Source organism: Dermacentor andersoni, chromosome 6 (assembly GCF_023375885.2).
Source record: "Dermacentor andersoni chromosome 6, qqDerAnde1_hic_scaffold, whole genome shotgun sequence".
Classification (NCBI taxonomy): domain Eukaryota; kingdom Metazoa; phylum Arthropoda; class Arachnida; order Ixodida; family Ixodidae; genus Dermacentor; species Dermacentor andersoni.
This window is the reverse complement of record NC_092819.1, coordinates 23,801,257-23,825,810: the sequence shown is the minus strand read 5'-3', so window position 1 is coordinate 23,825,810 and position 24,554 is coordinate 23,801,257. Positions and strand designations below refer to the sequence as shown.

The 24,554-nt window shown below is 45.7% G+C and overlaps 2 protein-coding genes across 2 annotated transcripts; one reads left to right on the top strand and one right to left on the bottom strand.

The window, feature by feature from the left end:
- Positions 1 to 32: 32 nt before the first annotated feature.
- On the bottom strand, positions 33 to 5,971 carry MED24 (mediator complex subunit 24). The gene has a single exon (XM_055065947.2). It carries the CDS (start codon positions 3,765 to 3,767, stop codon positions 744 to 746), a length of 3,024 nt encoding a protein of 1,007 aa, XP_054921922.1. The 5' UTR covers positions 3,768 to 5,971; the 3' UTR covers positions 33 to 743.
- An 11,390-nt stretch (positions 5,972 to 17,361) lies between these two features.
- Positions 17,362 to 21,200, top strand: Sh3beta (SH3 domain binding glutamate rich protein Sh3beta). The gene is made up of 4 exons (XM_050170095.3): positions 17,362 to 17,736; positions 19,040 to 19,222; positions 19,572 to 19,661; positions 20,477 to 21,200. Exons 1-4 carry the CDS (start codon positions 17,692 to 17,694, stop codon positions 20,936 to 20,938), a joined length of 780 nt encoding a protein of 259 aa, XP_050026052.1. The 5' UTR covers positions 17,362 to 17,691; the 3' UTR covers positions 20,939 to 21,200.
- The last annotated feature ends 3,354 nt before the right edge of the window (positions 21,201 to 24,554 follow it).

Genomic DNA, 24,554 nt, shown 5'->3' with positions numbered 1-24,554 from the left:
ACAAAAAAGGCAGTTTCATATGGTCGTTCACATGTAGTTACATTACATGGTTTTATTCAGGACTGACAAATCTGATTTCATTATTGTGTAAACATGTGACATGATTACAGCAAGGACAAAAGCTTTCAACTCTTTCAGTGGAAAGATACAAGGACATCACTTCGCTCACACCTTAAGATTACACATACCAAAGTAGCGTACATGAAAAAATATCAAATTTACAATTATCTGCTCCCAAGCTGTTGCTGCTTACTTAGAAAGTACCATGCCAGCCTGCATCAATACCATTTCTAACCTATTCAGATAATGAACTGGAAAAAGGAATGGTAAAGTAGCGTACATTAAAAAATATCAAATTTACAATTATCTGCTCCCAAGCTGTTGTTGCTTAATTAGAAAGCACCATGCCAGCCTGCATCAATACCATTTCTAACCTATTCAGATAACGAACTGAAAAGAGGAATGGTAACCTTGCATAAAAAACTTGTGCTAACTTTTTAACAAAGCTCATATGCAGATGAGAACGAGTTTTGGAACACATTAAAAACCAAGGTGCCCCCATGTTCCTTCAACCGCATCAAACACTGCATGGTTTCAGCTTTACATTTGCCAGAGCAGCTCATCCTTGCATTATGATATCTGTAATGAGGGAAGAGAACTGCAAAAGCCAGTTCCTACTGTGTAAACAGGGCCTTGGTCCCCACACTTGAAGACCAATACTGCAACGGAGATCTACCTTTCCATCAAGTAAGGTGAGTGCTGCTCAGTGACCGAGCAATCTGCAACTGGCAGGTGGCCCTGGCAGTCACCTTGCGTGCTCTGGATGTCTGCAAACTGCTCAGGGCTAGAATCAGCTGGTGGGACATCAAAAGAGGCATGCTTCGCACCAGCTGTGGTACGAGGCCCAACGGGGCAAACTGGAGCACACGGTGTGCCTCTTCACCTGCACACAGCACAACCTGCTCAAACAAAAGAAGTGGGAACACTGACCGCTGGCTGATAACAGAGTCTGAGGCTATAGCCATCAACAGTCTCATCGTGTCAGCCACTGCCTTGCTCAAAGGATCCAGGGAGCGGTAGTTTTCTTCAGAGTGGCACTGCAATGCAAACGGTGTGTCATCCAGAAGCTCAGAGTCATTGAGGCCCCGCCTTATCTTGCTGGGCCGCATTCGCTTGGATTCGTCCATGGCCTCTTCAAGTTCCATGTCCCAGTAAGGCCGTTTGCGACCGCCCCTCTGCATGCCCAATGTAGGCGAGTTTGTTCTGGCCTGCAGCGCAGCAAATGTGCTGAGAACCACAAGCCTTGCCAAAGCAGAGCCTCTGGGCTCAGTGAGAAAGTCTTGTCGTGTTTCCCACAGGAGGTAGTTCGGGAGCACTTGAGTCAAAAGAGCAAGTGCACATTGCTCAATGTCTACATGAAAGAGGCCAAAAGAAAGGTCAATGGCACGATGAAGGTCTTCAAGGTGATCATGCTTCAAAGCCTGTCTCACTAAAGTGTCAGTGAACCACTGGGGACCACCAACGCACATAAGCGTGTCCAAGCTGTGAATTGCACGCCAATCAATCCAGCCCCTCGAATGAGCCATGCTGAATACCTGATCCATAACTTCCCACAAGGGAGTCTTGGCTGTCAGGCTATGTGATATCACTTGAATATGCTGGGGTGGGTGCAAATCATACATCATCTTTTTGATTATGTTTGCCATCAGTGTTGAGCGCTCCTTGTAAGAGGGGTTCTGTTGGAGGGATTGTTCCTGTGCACCTGAGCGCTCGCCACCTGGTTCCGTGCTCACAATGGTATCACTAGCAAGTGGAGTCATAAACTGTTGAAGCATGTTCATTGGCTTTAACCGTTCTTCGTGGTGCAAAACAGTGATGTAGCTGCACAGCCAAGCAGATATGCACACAGGAAGGCAGCACATGCGGCTTTTGACATTGTCTAGAATCATCTTGACAGTGTCAGTCGAGATTGCACCATGTTCCCATGCTATCAATATCTCCTTGATTGCCATAGGTACATTTACACACACTTCATGCCACTTAGCTTGATTGCTCTTGAAATCTGGGCTGTTGCTCATGAACTGTTCCAACAGCAAATCGACCTTAGTGGGATCACATCCTGCTAGCATCTTATCTGGACAGTTGTACCTTCCACCTTCAGCAAGGCATTCTGGCACCCAAGCAGCAAAGAAAGAGTCCCTTGTCTCTTCACTGAAGGTCATAGAATGGATACCATAATGTTGTGCAATGTGACACAGCATCAAGAATGTAATGTCGAATAACAGTGCTCTTGTTTGTGCATTCTTAGTTGCTTCTCCGCTACTCTGTTTGTTATATTCATTGAACTTTATCAGCTTCTTCACAAAGCTGCTCAGTTTGCCGGTAGCTGCAGCAGCAGAGAGGATAAGCTCAAAGCTCTTTCCTGATATGATGTGACACAGGATGCCCAGCAGACCCTCTTGATTCTTTGAATAGTCCGAGTCGAGTGTCTTCAGGATGCTAGTAACTGTGGGTTCAGCACGAAGAATCAGTGTAGCTCCTGCTTGCGGAGTCTGCTGATCAGGTCGTTGTAGGTTCTGCTTCTGTGTGTTCGTCTGTCTTCGATGCATGAGTGCCTTCGCCTGTGTTTCAGTCAATAGCTCAGCTTTTTGGAGCTCGTTCAAAAGGTATTGAAGGCAATCACAGTGACACTTTGAGTCAGTAAGATCAAGCAATGGAGAGTAGTTGAGCAGCTGCATCAGTCCAGCTTCCAGCTCCTCTTCCCACTGCCGGTCATCCTTTCGAGCGCTGTGTATTTTCAACAGCAGTTGCGGGACCTTGAGAAATGTGAAAGCGGCCCACTTTAGGTCCTCGTTGCTGCCGTTGGCCAGCCCCATGAAGCCAGCTCTAATTATCTCACAATAAAGCTCTGCAGAAGAGAGGTTCAGAAGCTTCTTCATGAGCAGAAGATGGTCGACAGTGCCTTGAATATCGCTGGCAGGGTTCAGCACCGCCTCTATCGCTACATTGGCATTGAGGCTACACACGAGAGGCTGCTTCGGCACGCGTCCGCTAACGCAAGAAGACAGCGATATCTTGGGCATGTCGTCCACGAGGCGAACCAAATTCAAAGCTCCTTCCAGCGTGTCCTTGGGTATGCTGAAGCTCTGCGATTGGCTCAGCTTAGTTTCCAGTTCTTGCTGCTTTTGCGCGAGCTGCGAGTAGACGGTGGGCTCTTCGTGCTTGCCGATGTACAGGAGAGCCTTGAGGAACGTCGACTCACTAAAGAAGGAAAGCGACTCGCAGGCCTTTTCCAAAATGAGCCCGTGCTCTGTGCTCTGCTTGAGCTCGACGATCTTGCCTATTGAGTGGCACATGCACAGATACAACCAGTGGGTGACGCCCACTATGGCCTTACATAGTGCGATGCATTCCTCTTCATTGCCGTGGCAGGTTATCTTGGCTTGTATGCTATATAGGAGCTGCAGCAGGCTCAAAATGCAAGGAGGCTTAAAGAACGACTGGAATCGGCCGATGCTCGACAGCACCGCTCCGTAAGACACTACTTGGGCGCTCAAGCAGTGCGTGAGGTAGGACAGAAAAAGATTGTTGGGCCCGGGACCCACCAACGCTTCTTGCAAAATGCAGTCGGCGAGATCGTACACGTCGCCACTGACGCCGCGCGGAAGAACATTCTTGATGTTGATGCCCCACCTCACATCAGTCCACCTCTCTCGCCACGCCTGAAGAAGCAGCGACTTTATGCTACTCGTCTTGCTCGTGTCCATGGTGAAGCACACCGCCTGATCGCAAACCCGCACTCACGCCGCGCTGCTACAACGCGTCGGTCTCCGGCTGTGACATTCGCTTGAACCACACTGACACCGCACACGTCACAATGCTGGGTCTAAGCAAATGAACTCGGAAAAATCATAGAATAAGGGCAACATTATCCAGAGCGCCTCATCTCAACTGGTGATGTAAGAAGATGAGCAGAAAACTCAAGCTCTACGCGCCATTTTGTTTGCCGGTAACATGGCCGCTAACGTGTCCTTAAGCCAGGGTGAGTGCAAGCCAAGCTGCAACTGCTTCATAATTTGAGCACATGAATATAAAGTAGCTCACTTAATTATCATACCTTATAAACCAAATGATCTTTTGTAAAGTTCTTACTAATGGCTTTTTGCAAAAGTTCTGTTTTGCTACTGGCCACCGTGCTACTGGCCAATAAATGTGGCGGTATTTTTTGAATTTGTAGTTGCCGCTGTACCAAATGGTACCGTGTTTCACCTGCCCTTCTACGTCACCTATGCAATCCCTGTCACAGAACTGCAAACGTTAAACGTAATACAGTTCTCCAAAAAGAAAAAGGAATCAAGACATGTAGTGGTACAAAAAAAAAAAAAAAAAGAACGGTACAATTGCGATTCACTTATCGTGGGCAGCTACAGAAGCGGTGGTGGCGCGTGGATGGAGGGGCTACAGCAAGCGCCTCATCTCCAGTCTAATCACCAGACGACCCAGCTTGCACCAGTGATATGCAATATAGAAGGGAAAATGGGAATAATGCTTCGCACGCACAATGGCGGTTCTTTCAAACTTTTCTAAAGGACATTATGTATAGGTGCTGGTCAGCATAAATGATGACGCTTCACATATAGCGTGGCGTTTTCTTTTCTTTTTCTTTCTTTCTTTCTTTTTTCCCCAATGCTAGTAGTATGTTTAAATATTGCCCGAAACTAGAGATCAGTGTTCGTGATATGCAGCGAAAATATACTCCTTGAGCTGGCTTACTTTTCACAAAAAAATATTGTTCATTATCTTTTAAATTAATTACTGAACAGCCGAAATTAACAGTCATTTTTTCTGCGGTAATCCACGGAATGAAACCATCTTCCTGGTGAATTCGTATCCATTTACAATAACCCAAGATTTCGAGCAGCTCTAGCTAACATTGTGTAATCGAAGCATTTTTTGTTGTTGTTGTTTACTGCATGGTTGTAACCTAAGTGCTTTTGTATTTACCGCTTTACTATCTTAGTTTGATGCCAATTTATCATGACGTTGTAAACCCTAGCTAAAACTGTATAATCAGAAGCCTTTGTACTTAAACGTTCTGACAGCTTATATTTGTTTCCTTTTCTCATTTGCTGTAACACACTCCCCTCTACCATGCCTTTGGCCCTGAGGGTAATAAATAAATAAATAAATAAATAAATAAATAATAAATAAAAAAAAAACAGGACATCGTGCTCTAACCACCACGGCTGTCATCGCGCGTATGTGCGCCTCGAGAAACTTCATGAACATCGATAAACTAACCGGAATCGCTATCTTGCCACTATACCCATTAGACCGCCAAACGTCGTGCAGATGTCCAACACATATCCGAAGCGGGACATCCGAATGTCCCTAGGACATATGTAAGGAGTCTGTGGATCATTCTTGCATGTCCGTGGCATCGTCCCATGCGCGCGAATCCACGTTCCTAGAAATGGATACGCACGCTATGTCGCAGCGCAACGTTCTTCGACGGTGACATATGCAGTGCGCCCTTTGTTTACAAACGCTCGCAGTCGCAGCGCTACACAGGATCCGCGTCGGTCCGCATCTCCTCGTGGTCGTCTCGAGTCGCCAGAAAGTGGGGCGCAGAAAGAAAGAAAGAAAGAAAGAAAGAAAGAAAGAAAGAAAGAAATACGTGACGCTCGCCGTCCTGCTTGTGCCATGCTTGCTTCACAGTGTGTCGCCACTCTGCAAGCGCCGACCAAATTGTCGGAAGCGCCCTTAAATGCTGGGCTATGGCGTCTCAAAGGTCATCGTCATCATCACGAACCGCGGACGAAACACGAACGTTTCTCTGACCGTCGCACACGGCACGTTTAGCGCGCGTGCGTCGGGCGGTTGTTTGGAAACACGCGCAGACACACGCTCGCTTTTATTCGTGCGCCAGAGAGGCGAAACACGCGAGAAATGGCCGCGAAGGACACGTCGGCATTAGGCGTTACCGCATTTGCCCGCACACAATGTGTCTCATATGTATAGCGTTGGCCAAGACATCCTCGAACATTTATTTTATGACGAACCTCGGTTGCTGTAAATAAATTCTGCGCGACGGGTTGGTTTCTATTTGCTTGCGTTTGACTCTTGTCTCAGAAAACTGAGTGGATAACTTTCCCTGCGAAATATGCTGGCATATTTCAATGAAAGCGTGGAACCCTACTCATGCATACAGAAGTTGTAGTAGGAGTTTTGGTAGCTTGCTTTTCATTAGCCAACGCGTATGTATTGTATGTCTGTTTACTTGCTCTCAGAATTCTTTCTCGGGTAGCCCTCTATTCTGATGTACATCCACAACTGGTGGTGAATGTCTACTTTTGAGAGGACTTAAGTGACGAGGACCATGCAGATGCGCCTGGCCCACGTCACGTTGGTCCTCTTAGTCGACCCATGCGTAACGTGAGCACATAGGTCAACAGTGATTGTAACTAAAGGCGACGTGATATAATCGAGGGTACTTGTTTCAATCTTGTTTTAACCGGTTTCATTCACTTAATTCCCCGTTTTTTTTTTATTTCTTTTGCTGTCTCATAAATTAAAGAACATCGTTTGTTGACATGTCTTTCAAATAGTTGGATCGGAGCATCAGAAATAGACATTCACAACCTAGCTGTTGTGGATATACAGGGTGTTTCAGCGAACACTTTCAAAAATCTTTAAAAGTTGTCTGTGGCAGATATCACAATTCTAGTTCATGAGCTGGTCTACTCGAAGCGACGGACAATACTTGCACAAAAAATTGAGATCCAAAATCGACTAATTATTAAATATCACTAATTAGGTTTTAACAAGTTACATTATGGCCCATATTGCAATTTACAAATTCTAGCCGTGGAGTTCACAAGGCGGATCCACTTGAACGAATTTTCAAGATGACACCAGTTTCGATACATAAATTCCCGAACTTTGCGGGGAAGTGCACTGGCGTTCCAGTTAATATGTTAAGAAAACGTCGTTTCATGCACTGGAACGCCAATGCATTTCTCCGAAAAGTTCGGGAATTTATGTCAGTGGTGTCGTCCTAAGAATTCGCTCCAAGTGGATCCGCCTTGCGAAGTCCACTGCTATAATTTGTAAATTGCAATGTGGGTCATAAGATAATTAGCTAAATGTTAATTTGTGAATTATCGTTAATTAGTTGATTTTGCATTCCAATTTTTTTGTGCAAGTAGTGTTCGCCGCTTCGATTACACCGGCTCATTAACTAGAATTGAGCTATCTGCCACTGGCAACCCTTAAAAAATTGTGAAAGTGTTCGCTGAAACACCCTGTATAATCAGAAATGCGGGCTACCCGAGAAATAATTGTAAAGGCTGCCGGCTAAGAAGTAAACAGACATACAATATACGTATTTAACGCTCTGTACCGGTCGATGCATTCACACTCCCCTTACGAACGCATCTCTGAAAATGTTTATAATTCTTGTTCTTGTTGTTGTTATCCATGAATCGGGCAGTTATGATAAACGAACAAGGATAGGATACCTGGTAATTTTTTTTTTTTTCATACGTAGAAACGCGGGAAGGTAGGCTACGTCAGAGCCGGCATACCAAATATCTCAAATTCGTTACTCAAGCAACGACAAAAAGAAAGAAAGATGATGTCAAAAGGCTGACAGCCTTTTGACATTGACAGCAAATGACAGCGAGAGCCATGCCGCGCCACGCAAGCACGTCCGTTCAGTTTATCAGTTATCTGTCAGTATACACGCCCTGCCTGCTTCGGTCATTCCAAAATTTTTCCACTTACGAGGTCTAATTTGTGCTTTGTTATATATCTCTTTCTCCCAACTGAGCGAGCACTTGTTGCGTATTAGACGTTATAGGACTCCTCATATGAATTTCCCGAGCCCAGTTCTAACCGTGCACTCAACTACTGCTTTAGATAAACGGGTTTCTCAGGAAAGAAGGGGGAGAGAAAAATTAAAGGAAAACGTAAAACACGAAGAAAGGGGGAAAAGAGGGAAAGGGAGTATCGTGCAAGAGGCACAAGTTTGTTCCGCCGTGGAGGTCACGTGGTCTTCACGTATACGCATTCAGCGCAGTTCCGTGGCTTCGCGGGCGCGTCCCGGCGCATTAAGAGGGGGTCACACGGCTCACAGAAAAGGTAGCGGCAGCAGATTTAAGGGGAGGGTGGGCCGCAACGCACGTGGACCCGGTCTTGCGTGTACCGCCTCCAGCAACAAGGGCGGCAGGAGTCCCGCATCGGCGGCGACGGGGGGCCCGTCGCTCGCAGGCCGGGTGACCGCACGCCGTGGCCTGCCCGACGGAAGAAGTCAACAAACCGGGGCAGGGCCCGCTTTTTTCTCGATAACACCGCGACGCACTGAATCGAGGGAGCGAGCCCCAGACTCCCTCCCACTCTACCTCCTCCCACTGCGGCTGCATGGCTAGGCGCCGGTACTCGGTCAACCGGCGGCCGACCGTGAAGCCATCGCTTCTGGCCGCTCGGCGCGCGCAGGCTGTGTGTGCATCACATTTTTGGAGAATGCCCGTGTAGCGTTCCGCGACGGTTATTACTTGCAGCGATTCCACAACGACAGTCGCACGGAATGTGCAGCATACGAGAGCTCGAAGCGTCGGGCTCGGGGCGAAGCGACAAGGGGGATGTACGAGTATGTAAACAGAGATATATTGCGAGAAATTCCTTCACCGCTAGCTCCGCCATAATGTGGCGCGCTCGAAAACAGCCCCGGTCGCACCGGTGCTCTTGGTGTGCGATCAACGGCGGCGCAGTGCAGAGATTGTCCACCTCATGCACCAGATGCTCGTCTTTCAACTACTTTTGTGTTTGTGGCAGGCGCTCCTCATGTTCGTCATCCTCTTCGCTGGGCGTAATCATCGTGATTATAGACATCATCTTCCGCGCGCTCTGTCCAGGAGCTGCTCACTAAGAACGCCGGCTCGGCCTCTGTCTTGCAATGAATACACATCGCATCTGTCCCGCTCGGTCGTCGTCTTCTCGACAGAATGAGAACCAATTAAAGGGTGTATATAATACAAAAAATGGGGGGGGGGGGAGGAATACGAGCCAAGCCATACGTGCCTTACTGATGTTCTTCGGAATCACATCTCTTAAGTTATACGGCTGTCAATGAGCCCGCTTGACAGGGATACATCGAAGCCCGTTTATAACGAACTCGAAAGCAGAATATCGTTCTCTGTCGAAAACAAGAAATTCCTTTTTATTGGCCTGAATGTTCCGCCCACCAGCGTTGCAGCGACTGTTTGAAATAGAGAGAATACGATCTAGTTAAATATATAATCAGTGGGAAGAACTATTCTGGAATTGTGCATGTGCAGTGACTCAGCAACCTGGTGGGACTTGGTAGCTCAATTTTGTTTGTTTTATGCAATGCCAGGGTATCTGAGCGAATCCACACGTCAATCATAACCATTTATGCGGCGCATGTGCGCTTTTGCCTATACCGAGGTTCATTACAGTGAGTTGGAATGTACGTTTATGATTTTTTTTTCTTTTACGTGTATGCCATTTGGAGGATACCGTGCGGCGACTGCTTCTGTCGTCACCGACACATGTGTGTGCCGTTCTTCTCTGGGTACTTCGTCTGAGGGCTGGTCTTCCAGAATTTGAACTCACTGCTTCTATTAATAATATGAAATCAGCATTATATACTATAGCCCAATTGCGACCACATTTCGAAAGCGTAAAGAAGTGGGCTTGTTACTGCGGCATGTATACCCGGAACATTTTTTGACGTCTGCTGTCATCCCAGAATTGGCAAGTGCTACGTTTCTTTTTTTTTATTTAATTTGTGTTCGTCAGTTGCGTAAATGTGCTTGAACCAATAGGCGTTATCCACTACACATCCAAACCACGACTAGTGCAAGCGCGCTTTTTTTCGTTTTGTTCAGCACGCAGCCAACAACAGCGGCATCGTTTTTCCACTGGAGAGCGTGACGCACAGACCCGTGCCAGGAAAGCAAGCAAGAAAGAAACAGCGCGGTGACACAGTGATAGCGAGTGCAGGGAGGAGGGAAGCGCATTTCCTGGACGTTCAGTCATACCTGTAGCCGGTCGACATGCAGGTTATGGAGTCGTGAACAGGAAGCGCGCACAAGCGTATACGTTTACCGACCCTCGCAGGCGTACGAACGAGGCAGACAGTCTGAACCAGTTTGTGTATGCAGCCAGCTCGTATAGTTTGCAGCGCGTACCACGAGCTGTACAGCTACGTTTTACATAATTAGTGCCGCGCAGTGGATGGAGCATGCAGGTAATCTGTAGGCACGGAATTCTCGAAACACTTGCATAGAAGAAGAACAGTTCCCGACTGACCGTCGCTCGTGCGCTGGCCAAAACACGATAGCCTGCGATGTAGTCAGTCCTGCGGCCAGATGCGATCTCGAGCATTTCAATTGTGCCGAAGTATGAGAGTTCTGCACGTCCGATCGGGCATCTTTCGGGAGTATGATTCGGAGAAAGGACGTTATGCGTGGAGCAGACCTGTACAAAGTATACGGTGTGCACATTGAGCCTCGACTTAACGAAGTCGACGGAACGAGACAGTTACTTCGTTAAAACGAGAACTTCGTTATGACATTATATTTATTCAGGAGGAAAAGAACAACCAATTTTATTTTTTTTATTTTTTGCCTTCCTAGGTATTTATCGCATTTGTAAACAGAGAGCGCACCTTTGGTCCTCCATGGGAGCGACAAATAGTCTGTCGTCCGGCATACCCATATTGCCCCCAATATTTTACCTGTACTTCCACAGTAATCGTGCGACACGTTGAGTTCATTTTGTTGCTTCGACGTTTTCAACGCATCAGGTTTTCTGAATATCTGTCGAGGAATCGAAAGCAATTCATTAAATCGAAAATTTCATAAAATCGAGTTTCTTGTTATTGAGGTTTGACTGCAGAATATGTCGGCTAATTAATGAGTAGCTGCCGATGTACTTCAACAAGGTAGGGCAATTTTTAACTGCACCAATGACGTTGGAGTCAAGTGTTCAAATTGCCCACAGATCTGTCGAGCCATTCGAATTCGGCTCCTGGTCTATCCCCCTGCCGGCGCTACATATACGCGAAGATAGTGCATCGAAAATAATATAACAGATGACAATAATGATGTTTAAAACGTGTCACCTACATCAGTGGCGTAGCCAGAATTATCTTTTCTATATGGGTGGGGGGGGGGGGAGGCGCACATGCATGATGTGCCACCCTCTGGCCTACATCGTGAAACGTTTCTGATAGACCTGTAGCTAAATGTCGTTAAACGATGTCGGAAGGTAGACGGTGGTCAGTACGTCGTCATGTGCCGCGATCACTTCAAAGTTTTTCACAATGTTTTAACATCAGGCATATTTTTTCTTCCTTTTTTTTTTTTTTTCATTGACCGTATATAGGTGCTCTCCACGTATGCTCGACATGAAAAAAAGTTAATGTTCTCACATATCGCGTTCCATGCAAGGAGCTCTTGAATGGAGTCCACATTCCGTGAACCTGCAACAAAACGTCACCGAAGTATATTGAAGATTATTAATCCGTTACGCAGCTGTACAACTTTCAAGATTGTGAAGATATTTTAAAAAAACGCCGCGAAACGAAATTTTCAACGGGCACAATGGCAGCGACACGCTGAACGGTTCTATCGAAACGCAGGTCCGTTGAGCGCGTGGTCGTGACGCTCGCCCACGAGAATGCGCAAACATCGGGAACCGGTCCGCAGCGGCGCCACAACCGCGGCAGCGCACTGGCGTCAGTCGCGACGGACGCTTCCGTGTCAACGAGCGGGTGAGAACCACCTCCCCGAAAAAGCGTGGCGAGAGACCGCGAAATTGGAGAACAAGAGCGCAGCGGGCGGGTGCGTCGGGTTCGCCCGCGAACGGTTTCGGTCCAGCGCACGGCTTGTCGCCGCCGTCAATCGAGCCAAGGTCGTCCCTACGAAGGCGCTCGATCGGGCGTATCGCGGCATCTCATCGCACCTGCGTATATATATATATATATATATATATATATATATATATATATATACGTGCGACGATTAGCGAGAAACACACCGTGTCGAAAACGACAGTCGCAGGTTGCGACGAGTACGTCGCGTCAGAACGGCACAAGCGAGAGACAGAATCTATACTTCTAATTAAGGTATTTTTGACACCCTTCCAGGCTAACTTTGTACCCAAACAACAGAGAGCCTTAGACAGGGGAATACAATAGCCTTGCGTTCCGTTTTGGGTCCCAGCAGAAGCGAAGAAGACTTGTAGGGTTCTTGGGTATACAAGCGACTGATCTCTTTGTTTTGCCGATTGCGTACCCATCGATAGGAAGAAGATACAGAGATAGAGGGATAGAAAGAAAAGAGAGAGAATCCACGCTCTTAAAGTTATTTGTACACCATTCGGGGTTTGCTTTGTCCACGAACAACAGTGAGTTTGATTAAGGGATCCAAGCGGCTCAATGGAGTATATAGCAAGCGAAACGCAAGCCTGTGGCGCGTCTTTCAGTGTCATTCCTATCTTTAAACTCTTCGTTGGTTACTTTCCTGTCAGGAACGTTATGTGGCGCGGATAGGCGCACGCTGTTCGTGACCAGAAAATACCCGGAGCGCAGCGCGAAAAAAAAAAAAAAAAGGAAATGCAGGCAAGGTAGAGCAAGATTATTGTTTCTGAGAGACAAGACAGGCCTCAAAAGGTGTAAATTTTTCTTTTGAAGTGGACTCCACAATGACCTTTCTAAAAAAAAAAAAAAATCTCTCTCTCTCACATATATATATATATATTAGTTCACACCCCAGTGACAACAATGACGTCCTGCGAAAGTCCTTCAAATGATCGTTTGCGCGCACTTTCCGTGTCCCGCGCGGACATATCCCTTGCACGTTCGCGAGGACGACATCACGGGCACACGCTGCGTACGTTTTACGGACATATGCGAGAGCCTTTTGCACAGCGTCTGCTATAACATATACTACAGTCGCAGCACGTACTGTATACACAGATGCAACGGGCGCTATCGAGCGCCCACACACACCAAGAAAGTTCACACGTTACGCGTGCGCACACGTGTGCTGAATTGCAGCATGATATACTCCTCCTTCTTCTAGGCCTTCCGACAAGCGCAAAGTGGCTTAATTATTGAACTAAATGAAGTTTTCAAAGCAAACTACGTCAGAGAATTCTTAATGTACGACTATATGCACACGAGCTGCAGACAGGACAGCTTCGTATTGTAATTCCAACATGCGAGCAAACATAATGCTGTTACTAGGAAGCTCAATGACAAAGCCTCAATTGAAGAATAAACATTCACGTACGTGTTTGCCAAAAATAAGTAAATAAAAGAAAAGGTCCATGTGCGATATCCTTGGGACATCCGTGGTAGCATATCCGAAACGGTGAACAGACATACAGACATGATTCGGATGTACGGCCGAGTTGTCTTCGCTGGGCCATTCTCAGTTTATATGCTAACTGAATCCGTGTTCCATGAGCCCGCTTATGCTAACTCACCCGTGTTCGGTTTTATGCTAACGTAATTGTTGGACTTTCAATGCATCTCGAATAATGCTGAATTCCAATGGCAGATCCAGAGCGGTCCGCAAGCTCTGATACAGAGCGTCATCCACCGGCGCTGAACACTTGCTCCAGATCTGCATATGGAGCACTCGCGCTCCAGCCAGAGCAGTCATGGCTGCACAATTGACCGCATACGAAGTACCGGCATTCCTCACGCCGATGTGGCACTTCTCTTTTATTCACCGAACTGCGAGTTTCGAATACACGCAAGCCTGGCTGTCAGCCGGTTCACCGTGTCAGCGCCTTGCCACACTCATCGTGGCTTGATATATGTATATATATGTAGAGCCACGATGAGTGTGGCAAGGCTAGTGCGGAACTTCAGGTCTTTCGCTACATAAAAACTCAAAAGCGAACTTTGAGAAAGTTTGAGCTGATCAAGAAGCAATGTCTCTCTTACCTTTTCATCTAAGCCGCGGCCCCCACTATAAAGTTCGCAACTTTGGCCTTCTTGGTTCGGCGAACGGAACAGATCGTCAAACGTGCGTTTGCAAGCACTATTTAAAGACATTTGTTGTCGTCTTCGCCCATTTTCTCACCCCTTGAATCTGAGAAGCTGCTTTCCTAGCAGTGATTTTCTTAAAAAGAAAATGTGTGTCAATTACGACGTTCATCTCTATCCATCGTTGCGGCCGAACAGCAAATCGCTTGTGCTGCCTCGTATCGTCTGCTCCGTCTGCTCAGTTTGTTGTCTACTCTATGTCGTCTGCTACATGAACCATCTAGTGGAGAAACTACATGCTTACGTCCCACATACTTCCAATCGTATCTGCCGATTTCGGTGGAGCGGTCTGGACTGCTCCGCAAGGCGATCCCGGATCTAGATCTCGATCTGCCATTGGAATTCAGCACAAGCTTTTCTTTTTTCCTTTTCTCTCTTTTCTCCCATCAGGCCACGAACATATCGATATGGAACAGCCGCCACAGTGTCTCTGCATTGAGGAGAAAGAAGACGACGTGTGCCCGCTTGATATAGCGTCGCCATCTTTGCCACCGTTGGTCTACGTGTAAATATATTGTAAATAGACTTGTACATCAGCTACACGTAACAATATCAACAGAGAAGAATTAATCGGAGTCCGCCTGTTTTTCGTTGTCGTTACAAAATATCGCACCCCCATTATATCCATAGTATTTTCAAGCAACCACGTTAAAGTCATCCATCGGTTTACTACGTAAGTAGTATGATAGACAAGCAATAATGCTTATCGTCAATCCTTTCAAGTAATAGTTAGGAGGCAACAACAATGAGGTCGCCCATCAGTTTACATATTACGTAAACGTCATAATAAACAAGCAATATTGCTGAAATAAATAAACAAACAAACAAATAAATAAATAGCTCCACACGACGCCAAAAACTTCGCAACGCCCGATTTGCGCGGGCACCTCTATAGTACACAAGAACCGAAGTTCACAGACAGTACACAGCGCAAGTGACCTTCACTCGCGAAGAACGTATACTCCTATGCTACGCCCATCAAACCACTAATATTGATCCCTCAGGCGCTGAGGGATCGTTATCGTTACCGTACCGCAATGCTAATAATAAGTGGCGTGTATGTGAAAGCCAGCATTATCCAATCACGTTGCTTCTTTGAGCTCGTTTGTTTTTCTCCACGATGCGCACGTACTCGTTCCCATGTCGAAGAGAACAGCCCCGTCACCGTCAATAACCATCCAGGCACGTCATGCCGAACACGTGGCTGGATCCGTGGCGTTCATATATTCCAAGCCTTGCAATTAAACGCTCTGCGTTGCGGAACGCCGCGTCATGCGTAACGGTTCCGGCCAGCAGTAGGCTTGTGCCTATAAATACAACACTGCTCTCAGCGTGTCGCACAACACTGCTCTCAGCGTGTCGCAGGGGGGGGGGGGGGGGGGAGGGACTGTATTTCCTGAAACACAGCACGGCACTAAACAGGAACGCATGAATACCAGACGAAGCTCGCTGAGCCTACCTGTTGTACGCGGTTTAATTGATCAACACGATATGCGAAGCTACGAAATTCAAAACGCTCCCTTAATACGTTTCCCTTATTAAATATTTCTGTTTTTGTCAGCAAAAAGTTTTTTCCTTCAGATGCTTGCAAAGCGGATTTGGCAGAAGTACTAATTTATTTTTTAACATGTCGGTAAAAAAGTAAAGTAGACTCCCGTTAATACGAATCCCGTTTAGCGGAGCTTTCGGATATAAAAACAGTGCTTTTTCCAAGGGTCCAATGCAGAAGAAATACGCTTAACAGGAACAGATACTTCGGTTAGACTGAACTTCCGCGGACAGCCCTGTAGCCTGCCTGCTACTCGGCTCAACAAAAGGCCCTTATCGACAGACTTGGAAAAGGTGACTCTGCTAGCTGCTTAAGAAGCAAACGGTGTTTCAATGGACACAAACAGCTACGCCAGCGTCGACAACGACGTGGAAACCTGAGGAGCTGAGTCCGAAATTTGTGATAGAGGAGTTCATCGAAATGCTCCCGCAGGCTCGGTGGCGTAGCCAAGGGGTGGTACACTGGCCGCGTGACCCCCCCCCCCCCCCCCCCCCCATCCAGTAGTTTATGCGTGATTGTGCAGTCTACCAAGCACCCCCCTCCCCCTTTCGCTGTCCCCAGTCAAGTGCGTGCACACCCCTCCCACTAAAGCAATAAATAATAAAGTCAGTTACACCGTTGCGCAGGATGATAATTACGGGGAGGACACTGCTGAGTGGTCACACATAACGGAGTTGATAATAACTTGAATATATTTGTTAAATTCTTTTCCTTCAGAAATACAAGGATATATTTTATAATTTTGTAGCAAGCTCTAGGTGAAATTTCACCTTCTGTGACAACGCATAGGTTTGCACAGTACCGGCAAACAACTACTACTCTACAGCGGCATAAAGCAACGCTTCGTATCATAACGAGTCCAATAAATGTCGGTTTCTACATACGCATCTATGCGTTAATCCTATCTTAGTATTTTATTTTAATCCTATCTTAGTATTTTATTTGACATGATGTAGCAGGATAGGTTGGCGCGGGGCACCGGCGACTCCTCATCGATTGGGAAATAAACATGTTATCACAATATGTGCGACAAATGTATCACAAAGTACAGAAAGACAGCATGAACACAAAGTGCTGTGAGAGATTCTAGCAACCAGCTGAAGATAAAGATGCATGCAGTTGCATATGGAAATACCAGCACTTTGCGAGAACACACACAGAAGTTCACAATTTCACAGAGGAGTGCACGAAACGTGAGTCGACGTACTTAGCATTTTCATTTATAATATTGTATCATGGATGTTCGGGTGCGACAAGGATATATCTCAAGTTTTCTAGATCACTTGTGTTTAGACGAACCGATTTTCACTGTCAGAAGGTGAGGTGTTAGGTTTAGTTTTACGTCGTGCCCTAACAATCGCGACTATGTGCGTTACACGCACTGAAGCTTTTGGTGACACACAGCTGAAAAAAATTAGCTCCCACCGAAGTTATTTTTCTGTTGTTATGCAAACAATATAACTCAATCGCCAAGCGCGCAATGACGTGGCAAAATGTGACGCTCGATGATGACTAACACCGGCTCACGCTCATCGACCTTGTGGGTGGCGTAGTGCCGCGGTGCTTACCAAGAGACGCAACAAGAGGTGCAGCAATAAACAGAAAAGAAAGAATAAAAAAGTGGGGGGGGGAGGTATAGTATATATTCATGAACTCGGGGCGAAGGGCGCCACTAGACGCGGAGGGCGAAACAGAAACCAAAACCAGCGGGAGCGTCGCGGCAAAGGTTTCCGCCCACCGCGGCACGTGATCGGATGACGCCACGCCGTCTTGTTTTTCTTGGTGATGCTCGTTCTTGAATCGTCCAGTTTTGTCGGCGGGCGCCCGTGTCTGGAAGCGAGTGCGTTGGAAACAGCCCCGAGGCCGAGCTGAGACGAGCTGTGCGACGTGGAGAACGCAGTAGTGCTATAGTAGTGCTCTGTAGTGTTTGGTCATCGTTTTTTTCGGGTGCTCTCGCGTGCCCTTGCAGAGTGAGTGAGATCGCATTGCTTCTGCTAGAAACTCGTCGGAGAGGAGTATCTCTGTTGTCTGCACCGTACGCAGTGGATTGTTCAGAATGGTGATCAAAATGTACGTCTCCGGCATCTCCGCCAGCAAGGAGGTAGGTCGTTTCGTTCGACAACGCCGGTTGCCGCGACGGCGGCGGTGGTGGTGGCTGTGAGGGAGAAAGGGAGCGGGGCCGGCCCACTCCTTATTCAGCGGCTTTGCACCAACAATCGCGAGCTCGAGTCGCCCATCAAAACGAGCGCGGCTTGGAAGACGGGAAGCCGAACGACCGTGCAAAGCAGGGACGTCGCTCGCGACCGCCTCGAAGGCGCATCCTGTTTACGCCGGGAGCGTTCCTTCCGGACCGCGTTTTCCGAGGATAGCGGTACAGGTCCACAAGAGCATACGAGCCCGCCGGAGGGGTTGGGCCGCGCGGTCCCACCCAGCGCATATCGCGGATTGCGCAGGCTCGCACGCATGGGCTCCTGCCAGCAGCGCTCTTCTTGGGCTTTTGCACGGCCGTCTTTCTTTCCGCTGTGCGACAAAACTGCTAAAATATAGCGCGGTGTTGAAACGCCGGGACGCCGAGCAATGCGCCACTTTTTTGTTGTTGTTGATTCTTTCTATTGCTGGTCCAAAAAAGAGCTCCGAGCCGTGCCTTAATTCGTAGACGTTGGCGCCGAAGCACTCGCGCTCTTTTGATGTGCACGGGAACTTATTGAAAACAAAGCCACTGACATGCGCTTCCTGAACGGTTGTTAAATGCGCTCGCGTTACTAATTGAAACAGAGAGGGAAAATAAAACGAAAATATCAGTCGCCCGGCAAGTTAAACCACAGTGTTTGTATGTGGCCGCTGCCAACTGCCAAACTGCTTTTGCAGTTTCAGATGGGTATCTTTGTTTCTGACGATGCACCATATGGCATGTGCTAACGGTTGTCTAGAACGGAATGTAGACGTGTAGAAAATTTAGGTGCATCGAAAAGCACACAATATGTGCACCGGAGAATTTGACAAGACATCGTTCTATAGCGACTGATCTTTGTGAATCTTTGTCGATCAACAAGCCAAGATTATGGCCATGACTGGATCTTCAAGATTAAAGCCACTGTCCATTACCAATTAAGTCTAGACCATGGTTACAGCAGGTCTATGTTATTGCTTCTAGATTGTAATTGGTTGTTTTGTAGTTGGTTGTGACTTATTTTTTCGATCTCTAAGCACAATTTCCATGCCAGATATGTAGCAGCTTCGACTACTTTAATCATTTGTTACTATTTCGCTGTTCATGCAGCTAGATGTTATCACACATTTCAAATGACCATTGATACAAACCCATCTGAATTTTATGCAGTGCACATGCTATGCTACACGATCCTGATAACTGTGCTTAACTATTTAAGATGTCTTCCTTTCAGGTTAAAAAGAACCAGCAAAGGGCCTTAATGATCTTGGAGTCGATAAAGGTGCCCTTTGAGAGTATCGATATCACTGAACCTGGCAAAGAAGAAGACAGGGAGTTCATGAAGGAGCACTGCAAGAAGGTTGATGGTGTTTGCACTCTCCCACCACATTTCTTCAACGAAAAGGAATACTGCGGGGTAAGACAGCTGTTGACATACCATTTGAACAATACTTAAGACAATGTTTACCTCTACTTTTATAGCGTCTCATACTACTGCAAGCCTATACTTATTTGTGCATAAATGTTGGTTGGTTGTATTTCTTTTATGACCGTTTTCAGTAGCAAAAGTTTCACTTCTGTAGCCATGTGTAGGTGTGCATCAGCAATGAGATTACTTTGTGCTTGGTTTGTTTTATATTTTTAATGTCTGGGCAAGCTGCAATTGAAATATTTTGTTTCACAGGTCTAATTATGCCTGCAGACAGTCGGAGATGCGAGCCCTGTCTTAGGCACATAATCTAATGGTGCTGTTATTTTTATTATAGGATTTTGAAGACTTTGACCAGGCCACAGAAGAGGATAGGTTGATCCTTTTCCTGAAGCTTGACCCTTCAGAGTACAACCTGAATGGATCGGTAAGTCAGTCCTCTTACTACTGCTGATATATGGTATGCTAACATTAAAAGGATAGTTTAGCATTTTTACCTTAAGTGTTACATGTGTCACCGTCTCTATATTGTCATTTTTTTTCCTTTTGTTATTTGCCTATATGAAATTATGCCTAAGGAAAATGAACTGCAGAACTTGACAGAGACAGTGTCCATATTCAAAACTTTCGAATAACGAATCGAATTATGTGCTGTTCGATTCGGTCTGATTAAAATTGTCACTATTCGTAAATACAAATATTTTTCTAGTAGGTTTCGACCATTTGAAAATGTCCACTTTGCACAAAAAGATATAAAGTTTGAGCAATGGTGCAATAAACTTCGTCACCATGTGTATAGTATAGGCATAACACGAGATCTTATGAAGTGGAGCAGGCTATGTCACAGAGAGAGCTAAACTTTCCTACAGTCAGCATTTATTTGCGATCTCCAAGGATTCTTGCATATGCAAACTGCTTCTTTCGCTCCTAGCGCTCCTATTAAATTTCTAATAAAGAATGCCTCATAATGTGCAATGTAATCACAGGAACTTGCTAATGTTATGAATAATAGAATGTGAACATTGTTTTCTGATAAGTGTGAAAATTACTTTGTTATTAAAGAAGTATTCAAATAGCTTCTGACACTAAACAATTCCGTCTCTGAAATTACTATTCGCACAACCCTATCTAATTTCTTCTTGTTTAAATCTCCCTTTGCAAAGGAGAATTAGGAGCCAACAAAGCACCATATTTTTCACCATATGGTCGGTCTTTGCAAGCTTGTTTTATTCCTCTCTCCAGAGTGTGGTGCCCGAAGGCTTGGAGCCCATTGTCTCTCCTAGTGACAAAGGTGATGTAGAGGTCGAGTCTGGTATGGTGAATGGCACACATGAGGACAGCATACGCGAGGGTGGCACTGGGGACCGTGAAGAAAACATGGAGGTCAGTGGTGACAGCAAGGAACAGAAACAGGAAGGCAGTACAGAGGGGGGAGATGCCGAAGAGAAGGGCGAAGTCGACGAAGGTACGGAAAACGTCGAAGAAGGAAAACAGGAAGATGTTGAGGAGCAGAAGGATGAGGATGGGACTGAGGGTGACGAAGTTGACAGCAAAGCTGAAGAAGAGACCAAAGGTGCTTCAAATGATGAACATGATGAAGAGAAGGCCGATGACGATGAGATGAAAGCCGATGATGAAGCAACAGAAGAGCTAAGCGGTGAAAAAGAAGACATAGCGGATGTTGAAGAGGAAAAAGAAGAGTGATCTCGTACATAATGCATTAAGGAAGAAGAAAAAAGAAACTTTAGGAATTCGCTGCCGTTTTGTACATTTTTGTGCAATTTTCTATTGTTTGCCGTGTTCAGTGTGGTGGAACAGCAGAGGTCAGATGTCTCTTTTGTTTGTTTGAGAGGGAATGCAACAGTAATGTGTATACTAGCAAGACCACTGCCATCAGCAGTTTGGAATCAATTCTGTATTAGGATGTCATTGACATGAAGTAATCAGGCATGCTTATCTGTCCAAATTTGCACCTTTTGCAGATAAAAATCTGTTGTCACCCATGTGGCACAATATGAATGCTAGCATAGTAAGCATTTGATGCGCAACCATAGCATTATTTTTTGCATAAACCTATGGTTGCATATAAAAGAGAGTAGAAAGCTGTCGCCCTGGCCGCTGGATACTATTAGGTTTTGCTGAGCATTCATTGTGCCATAAATGACTACAGAGGCTATATTTGGCTTACGCCACTTGTGGCTTTATCTGACATTTATTTTGCCTTGTGCATATATTTTTTTTTTCATAGCCCTTCTAGAAAGAGACAGAAGCTACATTTTGGCAAAGTATGAAAGCTCGAACTTATTTGTCGCACACACCCTAGAACTATGAACTTCAGTTGCTAAGCTTTGCCAATATCAACTGAAGCAGCAGCTAAGGATATATATCGTATTATGAGAGGTGTTACTGATTATATGCTCAATTTTTTAGGCTTGCATATTTGTATATATCATTGCAGGTACGAAATGTGCCACAATTGCTGTAAAAAGCTCTTTTCTAGAACTACATTTATATTAGAGCTTAATAAAGTGGTTCGTTATAGATATATTGACGTTCTAACAATGTCTTTTTTTTTTCTTGCAGCATGATCGTGCGTGTGCACCTAAAGCCTGTACAACTACTACTGCCTGAACAAATGTTTTGCCATCACGTCTACTAAGCATTGTGGTTTTTCAGCATTCACTGCAAAGAGCAACCATTTTCTTTAAAAAGTGCTTACCCTGCAGGATTGCCTGTATAGGTTGTGTGCTGCCTGTCCACTAACCCAGGACTGTGTGTTCTTAGTCCTTACTTGCATCGAGTGATCGGAGGAGACTACTGAACTTTGCGCATGCAAGCATGATTATGAGTGTTCCAGTATACAATGTTCAATTTTAAACCACAGCAGATGACTGAACCAAAATGAAAAAGTCACTGTTTCCTATTGATTACTGCATATTGTGTTCAATTATTTTAATACTAGTGCTGCATGATAGCATGGTTGAGACACGGTTGAACAAAGCTAACGATTGAACAAAGTTGATTGCTCGGCAGTGAAAAATCGTTAATGGAAAATGACCAGCGGCTGAAGCTGGGATGACTATTCATTTTGAGAAAAATATTGTTAAGCAGTTATTACTGTCAATGCTGCCACCTTCAGTCTTTTGACACGGTATGCATTTTTGGTTGACGACCACTGACCGCGTTTTGCTCAAGGCCGAAGTGTTGGTGCAGAAAAGCAACAGAACAAGCATAGGCATTTAGCATGCGTGCATTATGAAATGCTGTGGAAGCTTGTAAACTAACCACTTGTGCAACACATTTCAGCGATTGTGCATGTTCTTGTGTATAATATGCAGTCAATTGTACAGCTCATAAGCCCCTTCCAGTGACCATGAAATGCAAGCAAAGTTGTGAGTGTCAATCTTTCATTTCTGGTGATGAGTGATTATTTATTGTTTTTGCTTCTGAACATACCTACTCCCTCCTCAATTGCACCTTAAATGCCATGAGGTACCTAGTTAAGAGTATACACCCCAAGTCTTAAAGAACTCTGGTACATTCTTGGGAAAAAAAATGTATTTATCTTGTTGCAAGCACATTTTTGTGCCAACACGAATCAAAATGAAATGTTTCTAGGCTTGTTACTGCTACAGAAGTGGATTCTGGATAACCTTTTTGCACTAGGCCATCTTGTTGGTTTTTTGTGTACTACCATGAGAATGTACCTACACACATTCTCATGGTGTGCCCAGGGCTAAAACGTTGCCATATTTCCTTCTTACAATGCATAGATGTCTTGTATTGACCAGGTGCCTCTGTACGTGTTCGTTGTGCTTTATGAAGGTTGTGTTGCCTAAAGAAGCTGATCATGTTTCAATGCATCAGTAAGGAATGTTGAGCGCTGGAGCAGCAAAGTGCACTATTATAGTATGTTGCAGTTGAGCTGCTTGCCCAAATTTTTATGACATGTTATGTGCACACACCGCACAGCTTCAATTAAAGCTACTGCTTCTTTTTTTCTTTTCCTCACGGTGATGGTGAAAGTATGTAAGTTGCCTTGTACAATTAAAATAGCTCCTTCACTTTTTGAGAAACGTGAGCGCAGTTGTTTACTCTTGCTGGCAACACTCGCAAGAACACTCGCACCAGTAACAGCGCATAGCACATACCCATACCACCAGTGAAGCAACACTAGTGTGTATGGCACCTTGCAGGCCAGTGCCAGTTTATGTGCAATATGTATAATAGCAAGCCACTATGCAAGTGGAAGCCATGCTATGCTGCTAGCACATCTCAATGCAAATGCAGGCAGAGACTCGTTAGAAGTGAATAGACACACATCAATACTGACCCCTGCTTTCACATATGTACAACTCTGCCTTTCAGCTGGAACAATGAGTACACGTCCACAATGCTTCTGGGAAGTTGCCAAGCTAAAATTCGGTGACCATTTACTTCGATGTCTGCTCAAAAGCACTGAAGTAGATAGGAGTTTCTCAGAATCTCCTCATTGCAAGCATCGCAAACAGATTAAAGCATGTTGTTCACATCATTTGAGAGCTGGCGCTGCTTTACACTCCATCTGTGAATACAAGGGAGAGTCTAATGGCTTCATTGGGGCAATGCAGTGAAATACCTGCCGTGGTGGAGTAGTGGCTTCAACGCTGCTAAGCTTGAGGGCGTAAAATCAGATCCCGGCGACAGTGGCTGCACTTTGACGGGGGCAAAATGCAAAAATGCCTGTGTACCATGCATTGGGTGCACATTAAAGAATCTTAGGTGGCCGAAATTATTCCGGAATCCCCCATTACAGTGTGCTTGAATTAGCAAGTAAAACCCCTGTTAAAGTGCAGTAACATTACAGCTGAAAGCTCTCCTAATCTGCAAAGGCTGTCATGGCCATGTGTTAAATTCAAAGCTGGTCATACTAATGCTTATTCCTTAGCATTAGCAGCGACTCCATATTGACCCTTTTCACGGCGATCCCGCGGGTGCTGTCATTTGATCACGTGGCGACGTGTCCATTGCTTGCCTCAGCTGCCAGTTTTTACGATGGATGTAACACGACTCCGTTTTGGCGGATACCGCAGACGGAGACTGGGTAAACGACACGCAAAGCTTTGGCTACAACTTCAAAGGACATGTAAGCGCTTTCTGAGCTCATTATGCTTTGTCCAAATGGCACGAGCAGCGTATACCGTGCTTTTAGTAAAAGCGGGGCTAAAGATGTATTCCCAGCTATCCTAACTTCCCGCTATGAATTGAATCAGTACCAGTGTGTTTAACTCGTTCTTTATTAAGCAAGTACTTTTAAGCAACGGCTTGTCACGTTTCCGAC

What these genes read in the sequence shown, in the direction of transcription:
- MED24 (XM_055065947.2), bottom strand. Translation starts at nt 3,767, where the DNA reads ATGGACACGAGCAAGACGAGTAGCATAAAGTCGCTGCTTCTTCAGGCG.
- Sh3beta (XM_050170095.3), top strand. Translation starts at nt 17,692, where the DNA reads ATGGTGATCAAAATGTACGTCTCCGGCATCTCCGCCAGCAAGGAG. An exon ending in GCATCTCCGCCAGCAAGGAG is followed by an intron (nt 17,737 to 19,039) that starts GTAGGTCGTTTC and finishes TCTTCCTTTCAG; the next exon opens with GTTAAAAAGAACCAGCAAAG. An exon ending in AGTACAACCTGAATGGATCG is followed by an intron (nt 19,662 to 20,476) that starts GTAAGTCAGTCC and finishes TCCTCTCTCCAG; the next exon opens with AGTGTGGTGCCCGAAGGCTT.